Source organism: Ahaetulla prasina, chromosome 1 (assembly GCF_028640845.1).
Source record: "Ahaetulla prasina isolate Xishuangbanna chromosome 1, ASM2864084v1, whole genome shotgun sequence".
NCBI lineage: Eukaryota > Metazoa > Chordata > Lepidosauria > Squamata > Colubridae > Ahaetulla > Ahaetulla prasina.
This window is the reverse complement of record NC_080539.1, coordinates 182,387,768-182,406,736: the sequence shown is the minus strand read 5'-3', so window position 1 is coordinate 182,406,736 and position 18,969 is coordinate 182,387,768. Positions and strand designations below refer to the sequence as shown.

Below are 18,969 nucleotides of genomic sequence, written 5' to 3'. Positions count from 1 at the left end.
CAAATTGCAAGTGGTCTAACAGCGGATCCGCGATGGTTTTCAAGTAGGAAAGCACTAGCCTTTCAAAGGTTTTCATGACTACAGATGTTAAAGCAACTGGTCTGTAGTCGTTCAGTTCTTTGGTGGTGGGCTTCTTCAGCACATAATCTTATTATGGTTTGATTAAAGATTAAAGAGACTGGCTTTTGGGGTAACAAGAACTTTATCTTGCATACCACCACAACTCTCTACTTCCAAAGATACCAAATTGATGTTTTAATATGCACGGATAATTTTCTTCTAAGACATCAAACTCACATTTATTGGCAACTGTAGAAGACTGTGGCAAAATGGGGGTGTGATTAACTCCACAATTGCCTCTGGGTACAGTGTCAAGTGATATGAAACCTTCAGACACACACAGCCTCCTCTTGGCAATTTGTCACCTGTAGCTCTTTTCTCAGCCAGGTGCCAAACAAAAATATCCTGGGGGTCCAACTGTGTCAAACCTTCCACAGCTAGGTTTCTAGGAAAGACCCTCGACTCCATTTGGTTGAAACAATAGGTTCTTTTACTAAGGATTAGTGGTTGCTATGAAAGCAGGCTAGAACTAAAGTTCCCACACAAAGTGTTACAGTATTCCCCTTTGTCCCTGGCCCTGCCCTCTTGTCCAATTTGTGTTCATCCAATCATGTGCTGCATATGTGTTTTGGGAACCACTCAGATGTTTGGAGCTGCTTGGTACAGTTCACATTCCTTTCTCAGGCCTCGCAGCCTTGAACAGGCTGGTTCTCACACCTCTGGCTTCTGTCAACCTGTCACTCCCTCTTTGGCTCATCTCTACCCTTTACATGCTAATTGCCTATTTCCTCTTCCCTCCCAGCCCCCTAACAATTTATGGGAGAATGCTGAAGATGGCAGATCTGACAAACTGGGTTTTTTTTCTCCTTAGCAGGTAGGGTAGTTTAACTATTTAACCACCATGCAGCAATCCAGAAACTCTTGGCAGCTTTAATACAACCACTGTAATAACTTTCCAATGCATACATGCATCACATTATTTAAATTATATAGAATTAGATATAATTAGGGAGTAATAAGTTTTTATTTTTGTTTAAGTAGGGTTTAATTTTCCCATTTTTAGGAGTTTTGGTTTTTTTGTTGGCCCCCCATCCTTCTAGGTAGGCTTTTCTCTTTCTTACTATGTCTTTTTTTTTAAGTGTCAGGTTTCTTTATCCTTAGCATTGAAGTTTGTTCCTTTACTCTCTTCAATAATTCCTATTAACCCATTTTCCACAACCATCAAAACTACCATGTTCTACTGCCTCTTGCACTTATATATACATTGCCCACATTCACTACCTCTTGAGAAACACCACTACCAGTAGTCCTCAAGTTATGACTATAAAAGCATCTGCCCATTATGGTCATAACATTAACTGAATCATGTTGAATGAAGGCGCCTCATCACTCCTCCCCCAATGCATTAGTTAATTGAATGCACAGGTTGTTAAATGTGAATGAGGTACTTCATGGATGGGGAAGACAATGGGGGCCTAGTGCAGGAACAAGACCCCCTGCTTCCAGCCATCTCTGCACCCTCTGAAGGCCTCTCTGATCCTCTGAAATATCTCATAGTTCCCTACTATTCAGGCCTTCTTACCTTTTGAAGATCAGCAGAGCTCAAGGCCAGGTGGCAAAAAAGTAGCCGTCTTCTCAGATGCTGGTGAAACTGATTTCTTTAGATGTTGTGTTCTTATGTATGCTTCCATGCTCTTTGGAAGAGCCTTTTTGCACGGAGAATGGAGGTCTCCAGGGATGTCAGATCTACCCCATCCCTGCAGGCTTCTGTCTTCTTTGGAAAAGCCTTTTCTTTTTAATTAATTAAAAAACCTAGTTAATTAATATTTTAATTATTTTTTTATTTTTGAAATTTTTGTCAGATGATGGACATCTGTTTATCCCAAGCATGTTTAATCCTAATATCTTTTAATAAAACACATTACTAGAAATTGTACTGCACAGTCATCAACATAACCTTGAATATATACATAAAATTAAATATGCTCAACTAATTACTTATTTCAAAGCAGAATCAGATTTTAAAATATATACATTCTTTAATTATATTAAATATTTATTACAGAATGATGGAAAAAGAAAACTATTCTTGCTATACTACTGAAAAGCAGCCTTTCAAGTTTCAGAAGAGAGATCCCTGGATTCTCCTTTGCTAAAACTTTAATTATGTTTGTCAAACTAAAAGCCTCTTTGCTGGGGAAAGCACTCCTATGATGCATTTAAGATTATAGATGTTTTGAATTCTGAGGATACATATCCATTCATTTAAAAATTCATCATTACAACAATACATTAAACATGAATGAAACATGGATTTAGATAGATGGCACTTTTTAAAACAAACCACATCTCAAACCACATTCAGTACTGCAAATTTCAAATATACCCCTGTTGGCTGCAAATAATAAAATTTATTTAGGATCTGTACATTTTAATAGATATAATTGATTAATATAGGTTTTCCTATAAATATATTAAAAGCTAGGTAAAACAGATAAAAACATAAAACTGAGAAATAATCATCATTCTGTTTTCCTGAGCATCCTTTTCTTTCATTTACATACCTTCAAAAGAGTTGGAATATTAAAAGAATAGAATTGTGCAACACATTCAAAAAGCACATTCTGCCAGGTGAGAGTGTGCTTTGAAAAGAACTTTGGAAGCAGCCACATCGTCTTGCAGAAAGCATGGCTATTTTGAAAGAGATGCACTTCATTCCCACTCCTGTTACTGCAAATCAAATGCTTTGCACAACCCTAACAAGACTTTTCTTACAAATTAAAATCTTACATTACGTACAAGTTTTCATTTTGTAATTCTCCAGCTTTAACAGAATCCTTTATCCATTGTTCAGACACAATTTTAAACTTTTTCTTAAATGTCCTTCTGATGGCTTTTATTTTCTTCAAATCAGAATGATCTCCACTGATTACATGGGATACACCTTCCTCAAGCTGTGACACTATTTTTGCTCCATGAAAGCGAAGTATCAACTCTACAGTTAAACATCTGGTTTGATTTATTCTGTCCCTTGAATTGCCCATTTCATCAAAAAGACTCAGGTAAATGGTTTGTTGCCTGAACATACTTAGGGAACTTTCCCAAGAATAACGGGCTTCTATGTCAGCAATCACATCCTGAGAAATCTCTTCAGAGGTATTAATTCTTGAGAACACTGCCTTCAACTCTAGTGGATCAGTATCAGCTGTGAAACTATCACCATAAGTATCATATTCACAAGCAAAATGTTGCTTTGTTTCAGGAGACATGTGAATCATAAAAGCAGGCTGCCAAGGCACAAACTTTCCAGCTTGGAAACATTGTAAAAGCCATTCTGCTCTCACAACATCATAACTGTTGGAAGAAATAATATTTTTCACTCTAACATTCTCAGTACCTGCCACAACACAGTAAGTATCTGGCCCAGGATTTTGAACTATGCTGCCACCATATTCTGCTATTTTGCTTTCCAGGGCATACTTTGAATAATTTTGTGTCCCAGTCATAATACAAAACTCAACATCTTCAAAAATATTAGAAACTTTGTTTATTTTAGAAAGATCGGGTGCTTTAAAATGATCCATTAAACCAATTGCTTTTTTAATTTTTGCCAGAGTTTTACGCTTCTTTTCTTGTGGTTCATCCTCAACTACATCAAGGTGTTTTGTTGCAAGCTTCCCAGCAGCTTTACTTCTGAGTTGTTCTAGAAGGTCAAGAGTCATACATTCATACCATTCTTTATCTTCCCTTATTCTTTCAATGCGTGGAAAACGTAATGTGCATTCTGTTTTATACATATCACTATTCACAATCTCAGCAGCTTTAATCTGAACAATCACGGAATTACAGGGATCAATATAGACTTGAGGCTTCTCAACACCACATAAGATATTACAAGGTGGAACCTTCCTATCATATTTTTTCCAATATGTGGCTAATTTCAAGCCAAGATCATACAGTTCCTTCATAGTGCAACCAGAACCAACACGACAAATGGAATGGAATTTAGATGGTTTTTCACCAGGCAAAGGAGTCTCAGCAACTGCACATAAAAAATGAGATATCATGCCACCACGGAGACCTTTACCCCAGTAGCCTCCAATAATTAAAAGGTCCAGTTCATCCATCAACCCACTGACATATTCTGGCTTGATCTTCAGCCATCCTTCCCCACGCTTATCTGGCTTGTAAATTGATATGGGGTCTTTTATTACAATTCCTTCTTCTCTGTTATCAATGGCTTCGTTTAGGGCATCTACTACTTCTTTCTGTGTGTTTGCTTGAATTCTAGAAACAATCTGTACTCGACCAGGTATTGGTGTAAAAATTGTATTTAATATATTGTATCTTTTGCTCAGCATCTCATGACCCAACTTTTGGTCATTGACCATAAGAACATCAAATACACAGAAGCATGTTTGTAATTCAGAATCATCCACCATCCTTTTGATGTCAAACTTGCTTCCTTTCTGCATAAAAGTCTGGGTGGTAGGATTATAGGCCATCATTTCACCATCCAGAATGCAGTTTTGAATATTTTTAAAGGCCTGATGAATGAAAGGAGTCAATGAACCTTCGAGGGGAGAAGCACCAAACTGCTGAGTATAATCATATCCATTTCTGGAAAAGTATTTGTAAACATCTCCATCTTTGTGCATCTGCATTCGTTCACCATCTAATTTGGTCTCTATGTAAAAAGTCTGATTATTCATTTGTTTCTCAATTTGGCGCACACTGGCAATAGAAGCAAGCATTGGTTTAAAGGCAGAAAATAATGTAATAGAAGCATCGCTAAGTGATACCGAAGGATTATGCAGCTGCCTACAAACCTTTTCCAAATCTGTTGTGACACTGTGCAATTCTGCAGCATCAGGATGGAAAATAGAAAATAAGGTTTGTTGGCTGACACCTAGTTTCAAATCCTTTATGATCATCCTAATCAACCACTTCTGTTCTAGTGCTGAGCTCTGGGTTATTAACTGAAGAAGGCTCTTCTTAACTAGATCCTTCCTTTTGGCAGCATTATTATTAGAAACAGAATCTAGAAGATCATTTACTTGTTGTATGGTCAGTTGGCCTTTGTTGATGCATCTTGATTTTAAAACAAAGTAGGCAATCATAGCAAAGTCTCCAACATTTCCTTGTGAGCTAGTGGGTGTTCGAAAATTTAAAAGTTTTAAAGCATCTTTTCCATCTTTGGGTAAATTTAGCAACTCAATATAGAGCTTAGCAAGCACTGTTTCTTTAATTCCATAAGCCATCCTCTCTCTTTCCAACTGTGGAAGAATAAGCCTCATTGCAGGATAAAAAGAATCTACCACATCCTTCTCATTTTTATGAAGAGCATCATGAAATTTCCTCCAGGAATCTAGAAAATCCTTGAAATATCTTGTTTTATCTGATCGGGATTTGCACTTCTGTATTCGTTCTAATGTTGAACAGAGATCTCCAAATGGGACTTGTGATGCTACAGTTAGCTCGGAAGATGAATGTGAAGTGAGGACTGAAGCCATTTTAGATGCTTTTTTTCTCTACAAAAAGAAACAACCAAAGGAATCACAAATGCGTAGCTCTTTTTAGTTTCATTTTTACTTATTGTTTTACCGTGAATTAATTGTATACCTCGACATTGTATAATGAACATTAAACTCAAAGTAATATAGTTAGTCTTATTCTATGGTTCCAGCTATGCCATGGTAGTTAGAAACATGTTCTACTGGTTATCAGACTATTACCAGATGAAATACACAGGCCACCTGAGACACTAAATAAAAGAGTTTTAGACTGCAGTGCTATATACTCTGTAAGCAAAGAAGCTTCCCATTTTATTTTTATTATATTGTTTCTTTTCATATCCCGTTATTCTAACTTTATGGTCTTAATTTACCTTTGAAGGTGTTTTTGCTTTATGATGATATAGTAGTACTATATGGCAACACAATGAGGAAAACTGAGCAAACACTGATTATAAAGGAAAAGTGTACTAATTGAGACATAAAGCTACATGTAACCTCACCAGACTTTTCATTGATGCTCCCACAGTCCTTTGTAAGTCATCAAATTTTAATGTTTAATGTGGTACAATGGCACCAGGTGATGAAGGGACCTCTACATGCAGCATGCTCTGCTTATATTCTTTCCTTTGCTTTCTGCATCCAGCATCCTTAGTCCCAGAAGATTAGAGAGAGAGTTTGGTGTAGTGGTTAAGGTGCTGGCCTAGAAACCAGGAGACTGAATTCTAGTCCCGCTGGGTGACTTTGGACCACTCTCTCTCAACACAACCCACCTCACAGGTTTGTTGTGGTAGGAAAATGACCTAAATGCCAAAGGCCACTGCAACTACATAACAAAAAAAGCTCTAAGAGTTGTAAACCTAATTTTACACAGCTTCTTTTCCAAAAACTCTGCACTACTAACCAGAGCATACAAAACATTTGCTAGACCTATTCTTGAATACAGCTCACCTGTCTGGAACCCATACCACATCTCAGACATTAATACAATTGAACGCGTCCAGAAATATTTTACAAGAAGAGTTCTCCGCTCCTCTGAAAACAGCAAAATACCTTATACCACCAGACTTGAAATCCTGGGATTAGAAAATTTAGAACTCCGCCGACTCCGACAAGACCTGTGTTTAACATACAAAATCATCTATTGCAATGTCCTTCCTGTTAAAGACTACTTCAGCTTCAATCGCAATATTACAAGAGCAAAAAATAGATTCAAACTTAATGTTAAGCACTTCAATCTTGTTTGCAGAAAATATGACTTCTGTAACAGAGTTGTAAACGCTTGGAACTCACTACCTGACCCTGTGGTCTCATCTCAAAATCCCAAAATCTTTAACCAAAAACTGTCTACCTCACCCCATTCCTAAAAGGACTATAAGGGGCATGCATAAGAGCACAAAAGTGCCTACCGTTCCTATCCTATTGTTCCCTTTCATTATATCAAATTAATACTTTGCTTATATATATACATATTTTAGCCTATATTTTATATTTTATATATATATTTAGCCTATATACATGTTTATATGTTTATATGATATGTTGTTATTTTTATGTCAATGTTTGCGTATACTGTTGTGACAAAAAAAAGAAAGAAAAGAAAAGAAAAATCAGAGGAGGAAGTAGCACATTGTTCACCATCTTGAGTGGTGGTGGCACAGTGGTTAGAATGCAGTACTGCAGGCTACTTCTGTTGACTATCAGCTGCAGTTTGGCAGTTCAATTCTCACCAGCTCAATTTTGACTCAGCCTTCCATCCTCCTGAGGTCAGTAAAATGAGGACCTAGATTGTTGGTGGCAATATGCTGACTCTGTGAAGCGATATAGATGTTTGTTGTTGCTATTGAGTTACCTAAAAAGTAATAAAGGCAGGATAAAACTCTAATAAAGAAACAAAAAAATAGAGCCAATTATTGGGAGACCTAGAACTCAATCTCTCCTGGTTTATAAATCAGAACCATCAAACTACACCAAACTTGTCATTCCCACAGCCTCTTAACTGCAGATTAGAGACACTTCAGCAACCATACTTGGAGGACGACAAGTGATTAAGTTACCATTAATGCATTCTGACCCACAGAGAAGGTACCCTGAACACATATTTTCCAGTTCCAGTTTTAAACTATATTTTAAATCTATGGTATATACAATATAGTTAGATTTTCAGTTTCTTTTGGTAGAAGCTGTGCCCTGTCATCTACCTGTTTTATCTTGTATCAAGATAATATTGGTTTGACAGCCAGAGGCTGCTGTGTATATGTCCCTGCCCCAAACCTTGCCTACTGATCTTCAGGACCATTTGCCTTATAGCAGTAGGAAAATCTGGACTCACTGAATGAGTTAATCAGCCATGTCTCCAACAGTTAGTGCCAGATCTGGCAGCTAAGAGGAATGGCAAGAAAAGCATGTTTGGACAGCTGCTCTTTAACCACCAATTTTCCTATCCCAAGAACTGTTGGGGGAAGAGGAGGCACTCTTAACTGCTAGCACTCCCAGAATAATATTGCCCATTTAGCTATGGTAGATTTCTTTATTTGTTTGTTTGTTTGTTCAATTTCTATACCTGCCCAACTCAACCAAGTAACTCTGAGCAGATTAGAATTCTAAAATTATAAAACAATGTAAAGATATTAAAACAATAAAACATCCAAAAAATAAATAAGTATAAACAGCTGTGATGATTAATCAACTAATAGAAAAGTCATGTAATAGGGCCCTTAACACATTCCAAGTCCCAGGTCTGAGTATATAGCTGTTTTGTTTTTTTAAAAACTTTGCAAAAAGCCAACAGGATCAAGCACAGCACTGCTTAATTTAGCAGGGTTGGTTACAGCTTTTGACCCATTTCCAGCAGTCCTCTACAACGTACAGATACTATACAGATAGTCCTCAAATTATGCCCATAATTGAGCTTGCAATTATGGCCATAAGTCATGATGAGCATCAACTGCATCATCATGCGGCTACCCACAATTTTATGATGGCTTTTGCAGCAGTTGTTAGGCAAACATGGCAGTTAATTGAATGTTGCAGCCATTAAGCAAATCCATTGTTTGTTAGGGAGCATTCTTTGTCAGAAACCAGAAATAAAACCAGTTTTAGCAAAAACATTATAAGTCATGGTCATGTGACTGCAGGCCATTGCAAGCAACCATAAATGCAGGCTGGTTGTCATGTGACCAGTGGGGGAGGCAGCCTTCAAAACTTTGAATCTGAAAGGGTCTGTTGTAACTTCAAACAATCACTAAGTAACCCAGTTGTAAATTCCTGGATATACCTCAGGCATAAGCCTAGAATTCGAAGTGTCAAAGTATATCCGGAAAAAATGGGTTCAGCTTATTCATAGATGAATGTATCCACAAGTATTACCATATTAAAAGTAATTGTGTTCTTTTCGCTGATGATGTCAAACTATTTAACACTACCAACAATACAGCTACCCTTCAAAAAGACCTTTGACCATCAGAATGGTCAAAAATTTGGCAAATCCAAATCTCAACCAGCAAATGCTCTGTCTTACACATTGGAAAAAAGAATCTAAACACTAAATACAAACTCGATGAACATTATCTTATAGATGACCCCCACCCTGTTAAAGACCTTGGAGTTTTCATATCAAATGATCTAAATGCCAAAGCCCACTGCAACTACATCGCAAAAAAGGCTTTAAGAGTTGTAAACCTAATCTTACGTAGCTTCTTCTCCAGAAACACTACTCTACTAACCAGAGCTTATAAAACTTTTGCTAGACCAATTCTTGAATACAGCTCGTCTGTCTGGAACCCATACCACATTTCAGACATCAACACAATTGAACGTGTCCAGAAATATTTTACAAGAAGAGTTCTCCACTCCTCTGAATACAACAAAATAACTTATGCCACCAGACTTGAAATCCTGGGTTTAGAAAACTTAGAACTCCGCCACCTTCAACATGACCTGTGTTTAACTCATAGAATCCTCTGTTACAACGTCCTTCCAGTTGAAGACTGCTTCAGCTTGAATCATAACAATACAAGAGCAAACAATAGATATAAGCTTAATGTGAACCGCTCCAATCTCGACTGCAGAAAATATGACTTCAGTAACAGAGTTGTTAATGCTTAGAATACACTACCTGACTCTGTGGTCTCTTCTCAAAGTCCCCAAAGCTTTAACCAAAAACTGTCTACTATTGACCTCACCCCATTCCTAAGAGGTCCGTAAGGGGTGTGCATAAGAGCACAAAAGTGCCTACCGTTCCTGTCCTATTGTTTCCTTTCGTTATATCCAATTAATATAGTTATTACATACTTATGCTTATATATTATATAGTTATTTTCATGCTTATGCTTATATATACTGTTGTGACAAAATAAATAAGTAAGTAAGTAAGTAAGTATATAAGGTTACCTTTTAAAGTAAAGTACCGGTGTATATGTTTACGAGTAAGTCCATCTGCAAACACTGTAAACCAATCCTTGACCTTTTAACCCAAAAATAAACCATCCACAGAGAAGTCAAATTTGAAAACTAAGAGAAACTTCAAGGATTGCCTTATCGGTAGACGGCACATTTTTCATGCTACTTTGGTTAAAAATGCTAGCGTTGGCTTATTCACGAGTATATGTGATATGTACCCAAATGTATTCTCACCGGCAGATTACAAGCTACGGTAATCAGGGAGAACAGCACCTCCTCGTTCCACGGCGAACCGCGGCCTATTAACGCGCTACTTCCGGAACTTCACAGGAAGTGTTCGGAAGTCGCCATAGAAACAGGAACGCTGGCTTGCCCTCGAATCCGAGAAAGAAGGCCCGCCCCCGCCAGCGCGTCTCTGGCCAATTTCTGCTGCGTTCACCAATTTTGGTGCGCAGCGCTCTTTGAGTCGGTTCAAGACGATCCGTCCTCGCCACTCGTTGGCCGGAAGCACTTGTGACGTTGTCGATTCGGTTTCCCGGAAGTGACGGCTGAGCGAGTCGAGCCCGGTCCAAGAGGAGGAAGGATGGGATGCAGAGTGTCCCGTCCCGGGCAGCGATGAGGTTGGTGTGCTGGGAGTCCGCTGATTCGAGCAGAGGCCTGCGCGCTTAGCTAGGAAGCGGAGGGGCGCCGCCGTCCTCTCCCCTTCGAGGTGGGGTGGGGGAACAGCCGTCTCAAAGTGTCCACGGGGTTGGGCGTCGCCAGGTCTATCGAGCGCTTCGCCTTCTGCCTCTCCCTTCGTGCCGCTGTGCGTTTCTCTCGACAGTCCCCGGGTGGGCGCGGAAGGGCTGCCCCGTATGTACTGGTAGTTCTCCTCTCGGAAGCGTTTCCTCCTCACACTCGAGGCCGGGGGATTTCTGAGGTCTTTCGAAAAGGACGTTTCCCCGCGGCGTTGGGAAATAGTGCTCAACCCTGAAATGAGCCTTGATGGCTGGGGAGGCTGGAACTTGTAGTTTTGACTTTCTGAACTGCCCCGAATTGGGAAAGGTTGGCCCTAGTTGACAGCTGAGATTAGGCTGTTGTACCCGAGCCTCTGCCTATCCGAATTGCTCCCACGATTGTTTTTAAGACAAACATACGTTGGAAGACTGTCGATCTTTTGTAATATATCAGGTTTGGCCAGAGGAGAGCCACAGTGTCGAACACTCTGTTGAACGCTTCTAAAAGTGGATGAGAGTGTAGTTCTTTCCTGTTGGTCACGTTTTCTTATGGCTTAATAAACAGTAACATAAAGCTTACTAAAATATTTAACTCCAAATCCTCCTAGTAGGATTTGTGAACAGTAAGATCGTTTCAAAACAAATATAGTAGTAAGTAATTGAAATAGTTACTATTTGAACTTCTTTATTTTCTGTCCTAGCTCCATTTCTAAATCCTGTGGGAATTCTTTGTTATAAAACAGTTCCTGATCTAAAGTTGAAAAGAGATGGCTTATGTAAGAGACATTTTCTTCAAGAAGTTGATCCTTAGGTATGAAAGCATCAGCTGCCTTTTGTGTTTCTATTAGCATATATTACCATGTAGTTTCTCGAATCAGTGCCAGATTCTATTGTTTATGTACATTACATTAGATTGCTAATAAATACCTTAGCTCATACCCAGAAATTATTTAGGTTTGGAAAAATACTGGCTTATTTCAGAAATACAATAGGCTTCCTTTGGAGTACACAAACAAGCACACCGAACCCTTTGTGATATTCATTTCTATCACAAATGCATTATGTGCAATTTGCACTGTTGAGATACCACTAGTGGATATATAAGATATAGTTGGGTTTCTTCCATGTTTTTGTATGAAACATTGATTGCATGGGGCCAATTTAAACTATTTTCTCCATGCTATTATTATAAAACATAGTGTATTCTTCTTCTATATTATATAGAGCATATCTGTAGATATTTCTTCCAAGAATTTACACTAATGTAAACCATGGCATTAAAAATAATGCTAAAAATTAGGATAGTTGGTTTATTTGATTACTTTAAGAACAAATTTTTAAAGATTTTCTGGTAAAGCAGATTGAAAGGCACACAAATAGTATTTCCAAGCAATAGATTAACATTGTGTGGAGAGTCTGCAACAAATTTGATTTGAAACCTTAGACTTATGTACTATAACCCTACCCTATGGTAGAAGCAATTTTGTAACATTGTTTTATATAATAAATTTAAAGTTAGTATGATCTAGAAACCAATTTTTTTCTTGTAAAACAAGGTGGTCAGCTTGAAATAAATCAATTTCCAATATGGTTTGTGAATCTGACTTGTTTCTTTAGCACAAAGCTGAATATTAACTTAAAATTAAACATTCTAGAAATTGAGAACATGTGAGAAAGTAGGAAGGGTATCCTATTCCCATCTATGTTTTTGAATCTGTCTATTTTCTTTTGAGTTTAATTTTCAGAGAACAGTTAAATGATTCTCATGATGCTGCAAGTTAAACACATCAGGTTGAAAAAATAATGAAATCTGCAAAACAGATAGTTTAAACTTCTAGATTCTTTGTTACTCATTACTGGTAATCTTTGATCTCTTCATCACTTATTATTACCAAGGAACAAATATAGAATAAGTAACACTTAAACATATATTTTGCAGGGCTGGAATAATGACAAAAATCAACAGCTATGATTATTTTTTTAAAAGAGTGAAGAAAAACCAGAGCTAAAATAATACTGTAAAATTAATATTACTGTTGCAATTGTTCAGTTCCAGGATTAGGGCATAGATGGATGATAAATACCGTAGATAAAGTAGTCTCAATGAAATCAGGCATTTAAAATTCTATGACTCCAACCATGGTAGTCGTTTATAATAGTTTGAAATAAGACTGAAATACTATTACTTTTAATGTCAAGGTTATCATGTACAAGTTTTTTTTCTTGGCAATCCTGATTACCATATTTGTTAGAAATCTGATTAAAAAAATTAAATCTAAGAATACCAAATGAGAAGGTAGTAATTCTGAGAGGCAGTTTAATTATCCTTTGCACAAAACCATCATTATGCTTTTAAGTACCAATCCTGTAGGAGCTGAAGAAAGATATTTCAAATTCATGGGTGCTGATATAATATTTTTAGATTCCTGAATGATGAGATGTTTGTGATATTTTCCTCAAGTCATTTTTGGTATGTCATTAGACTAAAGCATTTGTGTATCTAAAATATTTTTTCTGTATGACATTGGCTAAAGTTTGTGTGATTCAAAATGAAAGCACATGAGTGCAGTTCCTGGTTCTCTGATCCAGCTGCAATCTACTCCAATGCTGTTCTTGATGGTTCCCTCAACTGTAAGCACCTGGTTTGAGGGATATAAAGCTACTGCAGCTAAAATGGCCATCTGATTGGCCATCTGATTTTCAAACAGTTCATTCATTCATCACATTACTATATCACCCTAAGTCAGGGGTGTCAAACTGGTGACCCGCGGGCCGGATGCATCATGTGCAGGCCACACCCACCCCAGATCTGGCAATGGAAAAAATGCCACGTGATGCAGTGAGTTTTGCACTCGTGAGCTAAATGATTCTGGGTAGTTTATAATATAATCCTGAAGCTGCAAGTGGGCTGGATGAGACAGGAAACTGCTGCATAGCTATAGTTCTGCTCATCCTATTTTGGATCAAATCATTAATGAAGTTGTACACTTCATTAGTAGCCTTGGAAGATTTTGTTTTTTCAGCAGCTTTTATCAAAATTAGAGTAAATAGATTTGGCCATAAAACTTTATGCATAATAATTATTATGCTAGTATAGATATTACTGGATGATAATGGTTTTTTAAAATTTCTTTGAATCAGTTCTACAGGTTCAGCGCTTATCAAGCTGAAGAACCTTACTAATCTATTTAAAAAAGTTAATGTGCTGCTGTTTAACCTAGAAGGCTGCTGAAACAGTTTGTTTGTTTAATTAAATGTGTCAGTAAATACCCTCAGGCATTTACTGAGGGTATAGTTTAAAATGATGCAACACAAATGGGATGTTAAGGAAAAGGATGAAAAGATTAATACTTAAGGTTAATATGAGAGTTTGTGTCATCAAAATTTGTCATTTTCTTATCCGCATTTGGATATTAACAGAAATTAACTGAAATATAGCAGGTAAGATTGTAACAGAACAGAACAGAGTAGAATTTTTTATTGGCCAAGTGGGATTGGACACACAAGGAATTTATCTCGGTGCATATGCTCTCAGTTTACATAAAAAAAGATACCTTCATCAAGGTACAACACTTAAAACACTTAATGATAGTCACTGGGTACAAATTTAACACTTAATGATACAACACTTAGTGATAGTCATAGGGTACAAATAAGCAATCAGGAAACAATATCAATAAAAATCGTAAGGATACAAGCAACAAAGTTACAGTCATACAGTCATAAGTGGAAGGAGATGGGTGATGGGAATGATGAGAAGATTAATAGTAGTAAATAGTTTGACAGTGTTGAGGGAATTATTTGTTTAGCAGAGTGATGGCGTTCGGGAAAAAAACTGTTCTTGTGTCTAGTTCTTCTGGTGTGCAGTGCTCTATAGCATCGTTTTGAGGGTAGGAGTTGAAACAGTTTATGTCCAGGATGTGAGGAGTATGTAAATATTTTCACAGCCCTCTTTGACTCGTGCAGTATACAGGTCCTCAACGGAAGGCAGGTTGGTAGCCATTGTTTTTTCAGCAATTCTAATTATCCTCTGAAGTCTGTGTCTGCCTTGCTGGGTTGCAGAAACAAACCAGATAGTTAGAAACCAGGTGCAGATGACAGATTCAAGAATTCCTCTGTAGAACTGGATCAGCAGCTCCTTGGGCAGTTTGAGCTTTCTCAGTTGGCACAGAAAGAACATTCCTTGTTGTGCCTTTTTGATGACATTTTTGATGTTAGCTGTCCATTTTAGATCTTTTGATATGGTAGAACCTAGAAATTTGAAAGTTACTACTGTTGATACTGTGTTGTCTAGTATTGTGAGAGGTGGAAGTATGGAAGGGTTTCTCCTAAAGTCTACCATCATTTCTATGGTTTTGAGTGTGTTCAGTTCCAGATTGTTTCGGTCGCACCACAAGGCTAGTCGTTCCTGTCTGTATGCGGATTCATCATTGTCTCGAATGAGACCAATCACTGTTGTGTCATCTGCAAACTTCAGTAGTTTAACAGATGGATTGTTAGAGATGCAGTCATTGGTATACAGAAAGAAGAGAAGTGGAGAGAGCACACAGTCTTGGGGGGCCCCTGTACTAATTGTACAGGTATTTGATGTGATTCTGCTTAGCTTCACCTGCTGCTTCCTGTTTGTTAGGAAGCTTATGATCCACTTACAAGACTGTTCAGGTACCTGTAGCTGGTTTAGCTTAGTTAGAAAAGTGTCTGGAATGATGGTATTGAATGCTGAACTAAAGTCTACAAAGAGGACCCTTGCATAGGTCTTTGGAGATTCAAGATGATGTAGGATGTAGTGCAGAGCCATATTAAAAGCATCATCTGTTGATCTATTTGCTCAGTATGCAAATTGTAAGGAGTCTAACAGCGGATCCGTGATGGTTTTCAAGTGGGATAGCACTAGCCTTTCAAAGATTTTCATGACTACAGATGTTAGAGCAACTGGTCTGTAGTCATTCAGTTCCTTGATGGTGGGCTTCTTCGGCACTGGGATGATAGTAGAGCGTTTGAAGCAAGAAGGAACATAGCATATCTCTAGTGATTTATTGAAGATACGGGTGAAGATGGGGGCCAATTGGTCAGCACAAACTTTTAAGCAAGAAGGAGTTATCTTGTCTGGGCCTGGAGCTTTTCCTGGCTTTTGTCTGTGAAATAGGTCCTGCACTTCCTTTTCTGTGATCACTAGGGGTTGTGAACCTAATGGGATGGGGTCAATTGTAGGAGGCTTGGTTGTTGTTGGTGTGTCTGAGATGCAGGTTGTGGAGTTAGGTGGCTGTAGTATAACCATTCTACCAAGCATCAATGAAGATGTTTTCATTGTTCAAGGAACCATCCCTTTTGGAAGAACACATGGCTTTGTGAAAGTTTTAAAAGTAGAAAAGAGCCTTAGTTATCTTACATAGTTTAGAAAGATAATACAACTTCTGTCACCCCAAGTTTGAAAAAGGGTTTTTTTCCTATATAATTTTTAAAAAAATCAGCGCAAATATTTGCTGGCCTGGAAATCTGCCCTACAAAGCAAGCAGGGTTGATCTTCCATAACTTATCCGTTCTACATTTATATGTTTAGTAGTCTAGAGTATGTGTCTTACATTCTATATACTGTGCCACAGTTTCAGTATAAATGGGAGGATCTAAAGGGGATTCACTTGTATGTCCTTCTCCCAGCCCTGGTCTCTATTGAATTGGCAGGAAGAGAGGTGATCATAAGATACAGAAGGCTGAAAAAACACGTAGGTCTTGAATTATCTGAACCTAAGTTATAAACTAGAATGGTGTTGCATAAAAGTGAGAAGTCAGCTGCTACCTAAACATGTCAAGCATGAGCTGTGATGTTATCTTGATTCTTCACTTGCATTCCTTTATCCTACAGCACTTTGTGATCTCAGCCATTCTGCATCTTGTATCTCACATCTAAGGCCAAAGTTGATCCTTTTTTTTTACCTTAGAGTAATAACTTAGAAAAGTCTGTGATACCTATTATACCCCCTTCCATGTACTTGGTTGTACCATCTTACATTCACATTTAAATACTTTATGGAATAGAGATGATACTTTGCATGTAGAAGTACAAACATTGCATCTGTCTGTGTCTCATTAAAGGAGTCAAGGCTACTCATGTCTTTGGGGAAGCACTTCAGATACAAAGCATTACATTGCCCTGTTTTCTCCACTTAATATATTTTGTGTTCCAGCTCGCAATTTCTTTGAAAATTTTTAGATAGCATATTTTCATAGTAAGATTGTCTCTTTTGTAATCCATCCTTTCAATCTTTAGAACAGAGTGTAATATGCTGAAGAAAGAATAGGAGGGGAATTGGTAAAAATCAGCGGTCTCAATTGTAGAAGTATTTTCAATTAAGGCATAGCCAAAGAAAGGCCATCACATGTTGAGATTGTATGGCAGGCAATGAAGTTTCCTTTCTTGTTTCTTACTAGGGCAGAATCAACATTGAACACAACATTGCCCTTATACATTAAGTAATGGCTCTGAGTTGCCAAGTAATGAGTTTTAATTATTGCTGCAAGCTGGTATGTCTGTACATGGATTCAAATGATGGAATTTTGATTAAATCTAGTTAAATTGGGTTTCTCTTTAGGGGTGAATGGGGGAAGAGAACAAATTTAATTTGCTTTAATTTAGAAGGCATCAGTCAAACCTAAGGAGAGAAAGGGTTGAAGCTCTTAACCTTCCTTATCTCTATTTTCTCTGTCTTTTATTTATGAATTTTTAAATTAGTTTAATTTTCATATTAATTTGTTAAATTAATTAATATATTTTTCAAGTGCCTTAGATGAGACACTTATTTTGTTTTATTTTTCGAAAACATTGCTCAGTTATCAGAGCAATCTAATTTTTCTGATATATTATACTTACCATTTGTTTTGCTTTACCTTTTTTGTTCATGTTGTTTTAAGCTTAAGTGTATTTTCTTCTTTCAGGATTCATGTGGACTAGAGATTCATTGGCTACTATAATGGAAAAATCATGGATGCTTTGGACTTCCATTGAAAAGTGGATGCTTGCTTTGGTGTCATGGTCCTGGGGTGTCTGCCGTATTTCTCTCTTACCTTTGATAGTGACTTTTCATTTGTATGGTGGCCTGATTTTACCTCTGTTAATATTTGTATCTATCACAGGTATATTATATAAATTCCAGGATGTGTTGCTTTATTTCCCTGAGCAACCCTCTTCATCACGACTCTATGTTCCCATGCCTACTGGCATCCCACATGAGAATATCTTTATCAAAACCAAAGATGGTGTGTTGCTCAACCTAATTCTTCTCAGATTCACAGGTGATAATTCCTCATATTCTCCTACTATCATTTATTTTCATGGGAATGCAGGCAACATTGGGCATCGACTACCAAATGCTTTGTTGATGCTGGTGAACCTGAAAGTAAATTTATTATTGGTTGACTATAGAGGCTATGGTAAGAGTGAAGGAGAAGCAAGTGAGGATGGCATCTATTTAGATTCTGAGGCTGTTCTAGACTATGTGATGACTAGATCAGATCTTGACAAGACAAAAATTTTTCTTTTTGGCCGTTCATTGGGGGGAGCAGTTGCTATTCACCTGGCCTCTGAAAATTCTCATAGGATTTCTGCCATTTTGGTGGAGAATACATTCCTTAGTATCCCACATATGGCCAGCACTCTGTTTTCTTTTTTCCCTATGAGGTACCTTCCTTTATGGTGCTATAAGAACAAGTTCCTGTCTTATAGAAAAATATCTCAGTGCAGGATGCCTTCACTGTTCATTTCTGGACTTGCTGACCAATTGATTCCTCCAGTTATGATGAAGCAACTTTATGAACTTTCCCCTGCTCGGACTAAAAGATTGGCAATATTTCCAGATGGAACTCATAATGACACTTGGCAGTGCCAAGGCTACTTTACTGCACTCGAACAGTTTATCAAAGAAGTTTTAAAAAGCCACTCCCCTGAAGAAATGGCAAAAATGACATCTAATGTAACAATAATATAATTGTAATTCCAGTCTGTCTTTCTGACACAACTGCATTGTACCTGGATTTGTGGGAAGTGATCATCAATTACCATTTTTAAAATGTGTATTCTGTCTGTATTTATCTTTAAAAAGTGAAATTAAACATGGAGATATCTACTGATTTATGATCCAACATAGTTTTTACACTGCATTGTAAACAAATAAAACTTCTATTTGTTCTAATAAAATGTTTTTTATTTTATTTTAGGAAAAGACATTTTAACACATTTGTTGCTGAATGTTGTGTTCTGAATTGAGGGAAGAATAATGCAGTTC

General features: G+C 37.5%; 2 protein-coding genes across 10 annotated transcripts; one reads left to right on the top strand and one right to left on the bottom strand.

Moving 5' to 3' along the window:
• Nucleotides 1–1,880: 1,880 nt before the first annotated feature.
• Nucleotides 1,881–10,382, bottom strand: LIG4 (DNA ligase 4). Of its 7 annotated transcripts, XM_058183809.1 has the most exons (4): nt 9,966–10,365; nt 7,304–7,425; nt 6,627–6,691; nt 1,881–5,591 (listed from the first exon to the last, which is right to left on the bottom strand). In XM_058183809.1, exon 4 carries the CDS (start codon nt 5,571–5,573, stop codon nt 2,847–2,849), a length of 2,727 nt encoding a protein of 908 aa, XP_058039792.1. In that variant the 5' UTR covers nt 5,574–5,591; nt 6,627–6,691; nt 7,304–7,425; nt 9,966–10,365; the 3' UTR covers nt 1,881–2,846. The 7 variants fall into 7 exon arrangements, 6 of the variants coding, with proteins under 6 accessions (XP_058039792.1, XP_058039783.1, XP_058039773.1 ...); XM_058183800.1 differs by lacking the exon at nt 6,627–6,691; XM_058183790.1 differs by lacking the exons at nt 6,627–6,691; nt 7,304–7,425.
• An 84-nt stretch (nt 10,383–10,466) lies between these two features.
• Nucleotides 10,467–18,881, top strand: ABHD13 (abhydrolase domain containing 13). Of its 3 annotated transcripts, none has more exons than XM_058184041.1 (3): nt 10,503–10,594; nt 11,392–11,501; nt 17,624–18,881. In XM_058184041.1, the coding sequence occupies exon 3, from the start codon at nt 17,629–17,631 to the stop codon at nt 18,670–18,672; it is 1,044 nt and encodes a 347-aa protein (XP_058040024.1). In that variant the 5' UTR covers nt 10,503–10,594; nt 11,392–11,501; nt 17,624–17,628; the 3' UTR covers nt 18,673–18,881. The 3 variants fall into 3 exon arrangements, with proteins under 3 accessions (XP_058040033.1, XP_058040024.1, XP_058040041.1); XM_058184058.1 differs by having other exon boundaries at nt 10,516–10,594; nt 11,392–11,466; XM_058184050.1 differs by lacking the exon at nt 11,392–11,501 and having other exon boundaries at nt 10,467–10,594.
• Nucleotides 18,882–18,969: the final 88 nt, after the last annotated feature.

Excerpts from the sequence above, each read along its gene's own strand:
- ABHD13 (XM_058184050.1), top strand. The coding sequence starts at position 17,629 with ATGTGGACTAGAGATTCATTGGCTACTATAATGGAAAAATCATGGATG.
- LIG4 (XM_058183781.1), bottom strand. The coding sequence starts at position 6,704 with ATGTTAAACACAGGTCTTGTCGGAGTCGGCGGAGTTCTAAATTTTCTA. Across the intron at positions 5,592-6,626 it reads TTCAAGTCTGGTGGTATAAG|AGAAAAAAAGCATCTAAAAT; the intron begins GTATTTTGCTGT and ends TTCTTTTTGTAG.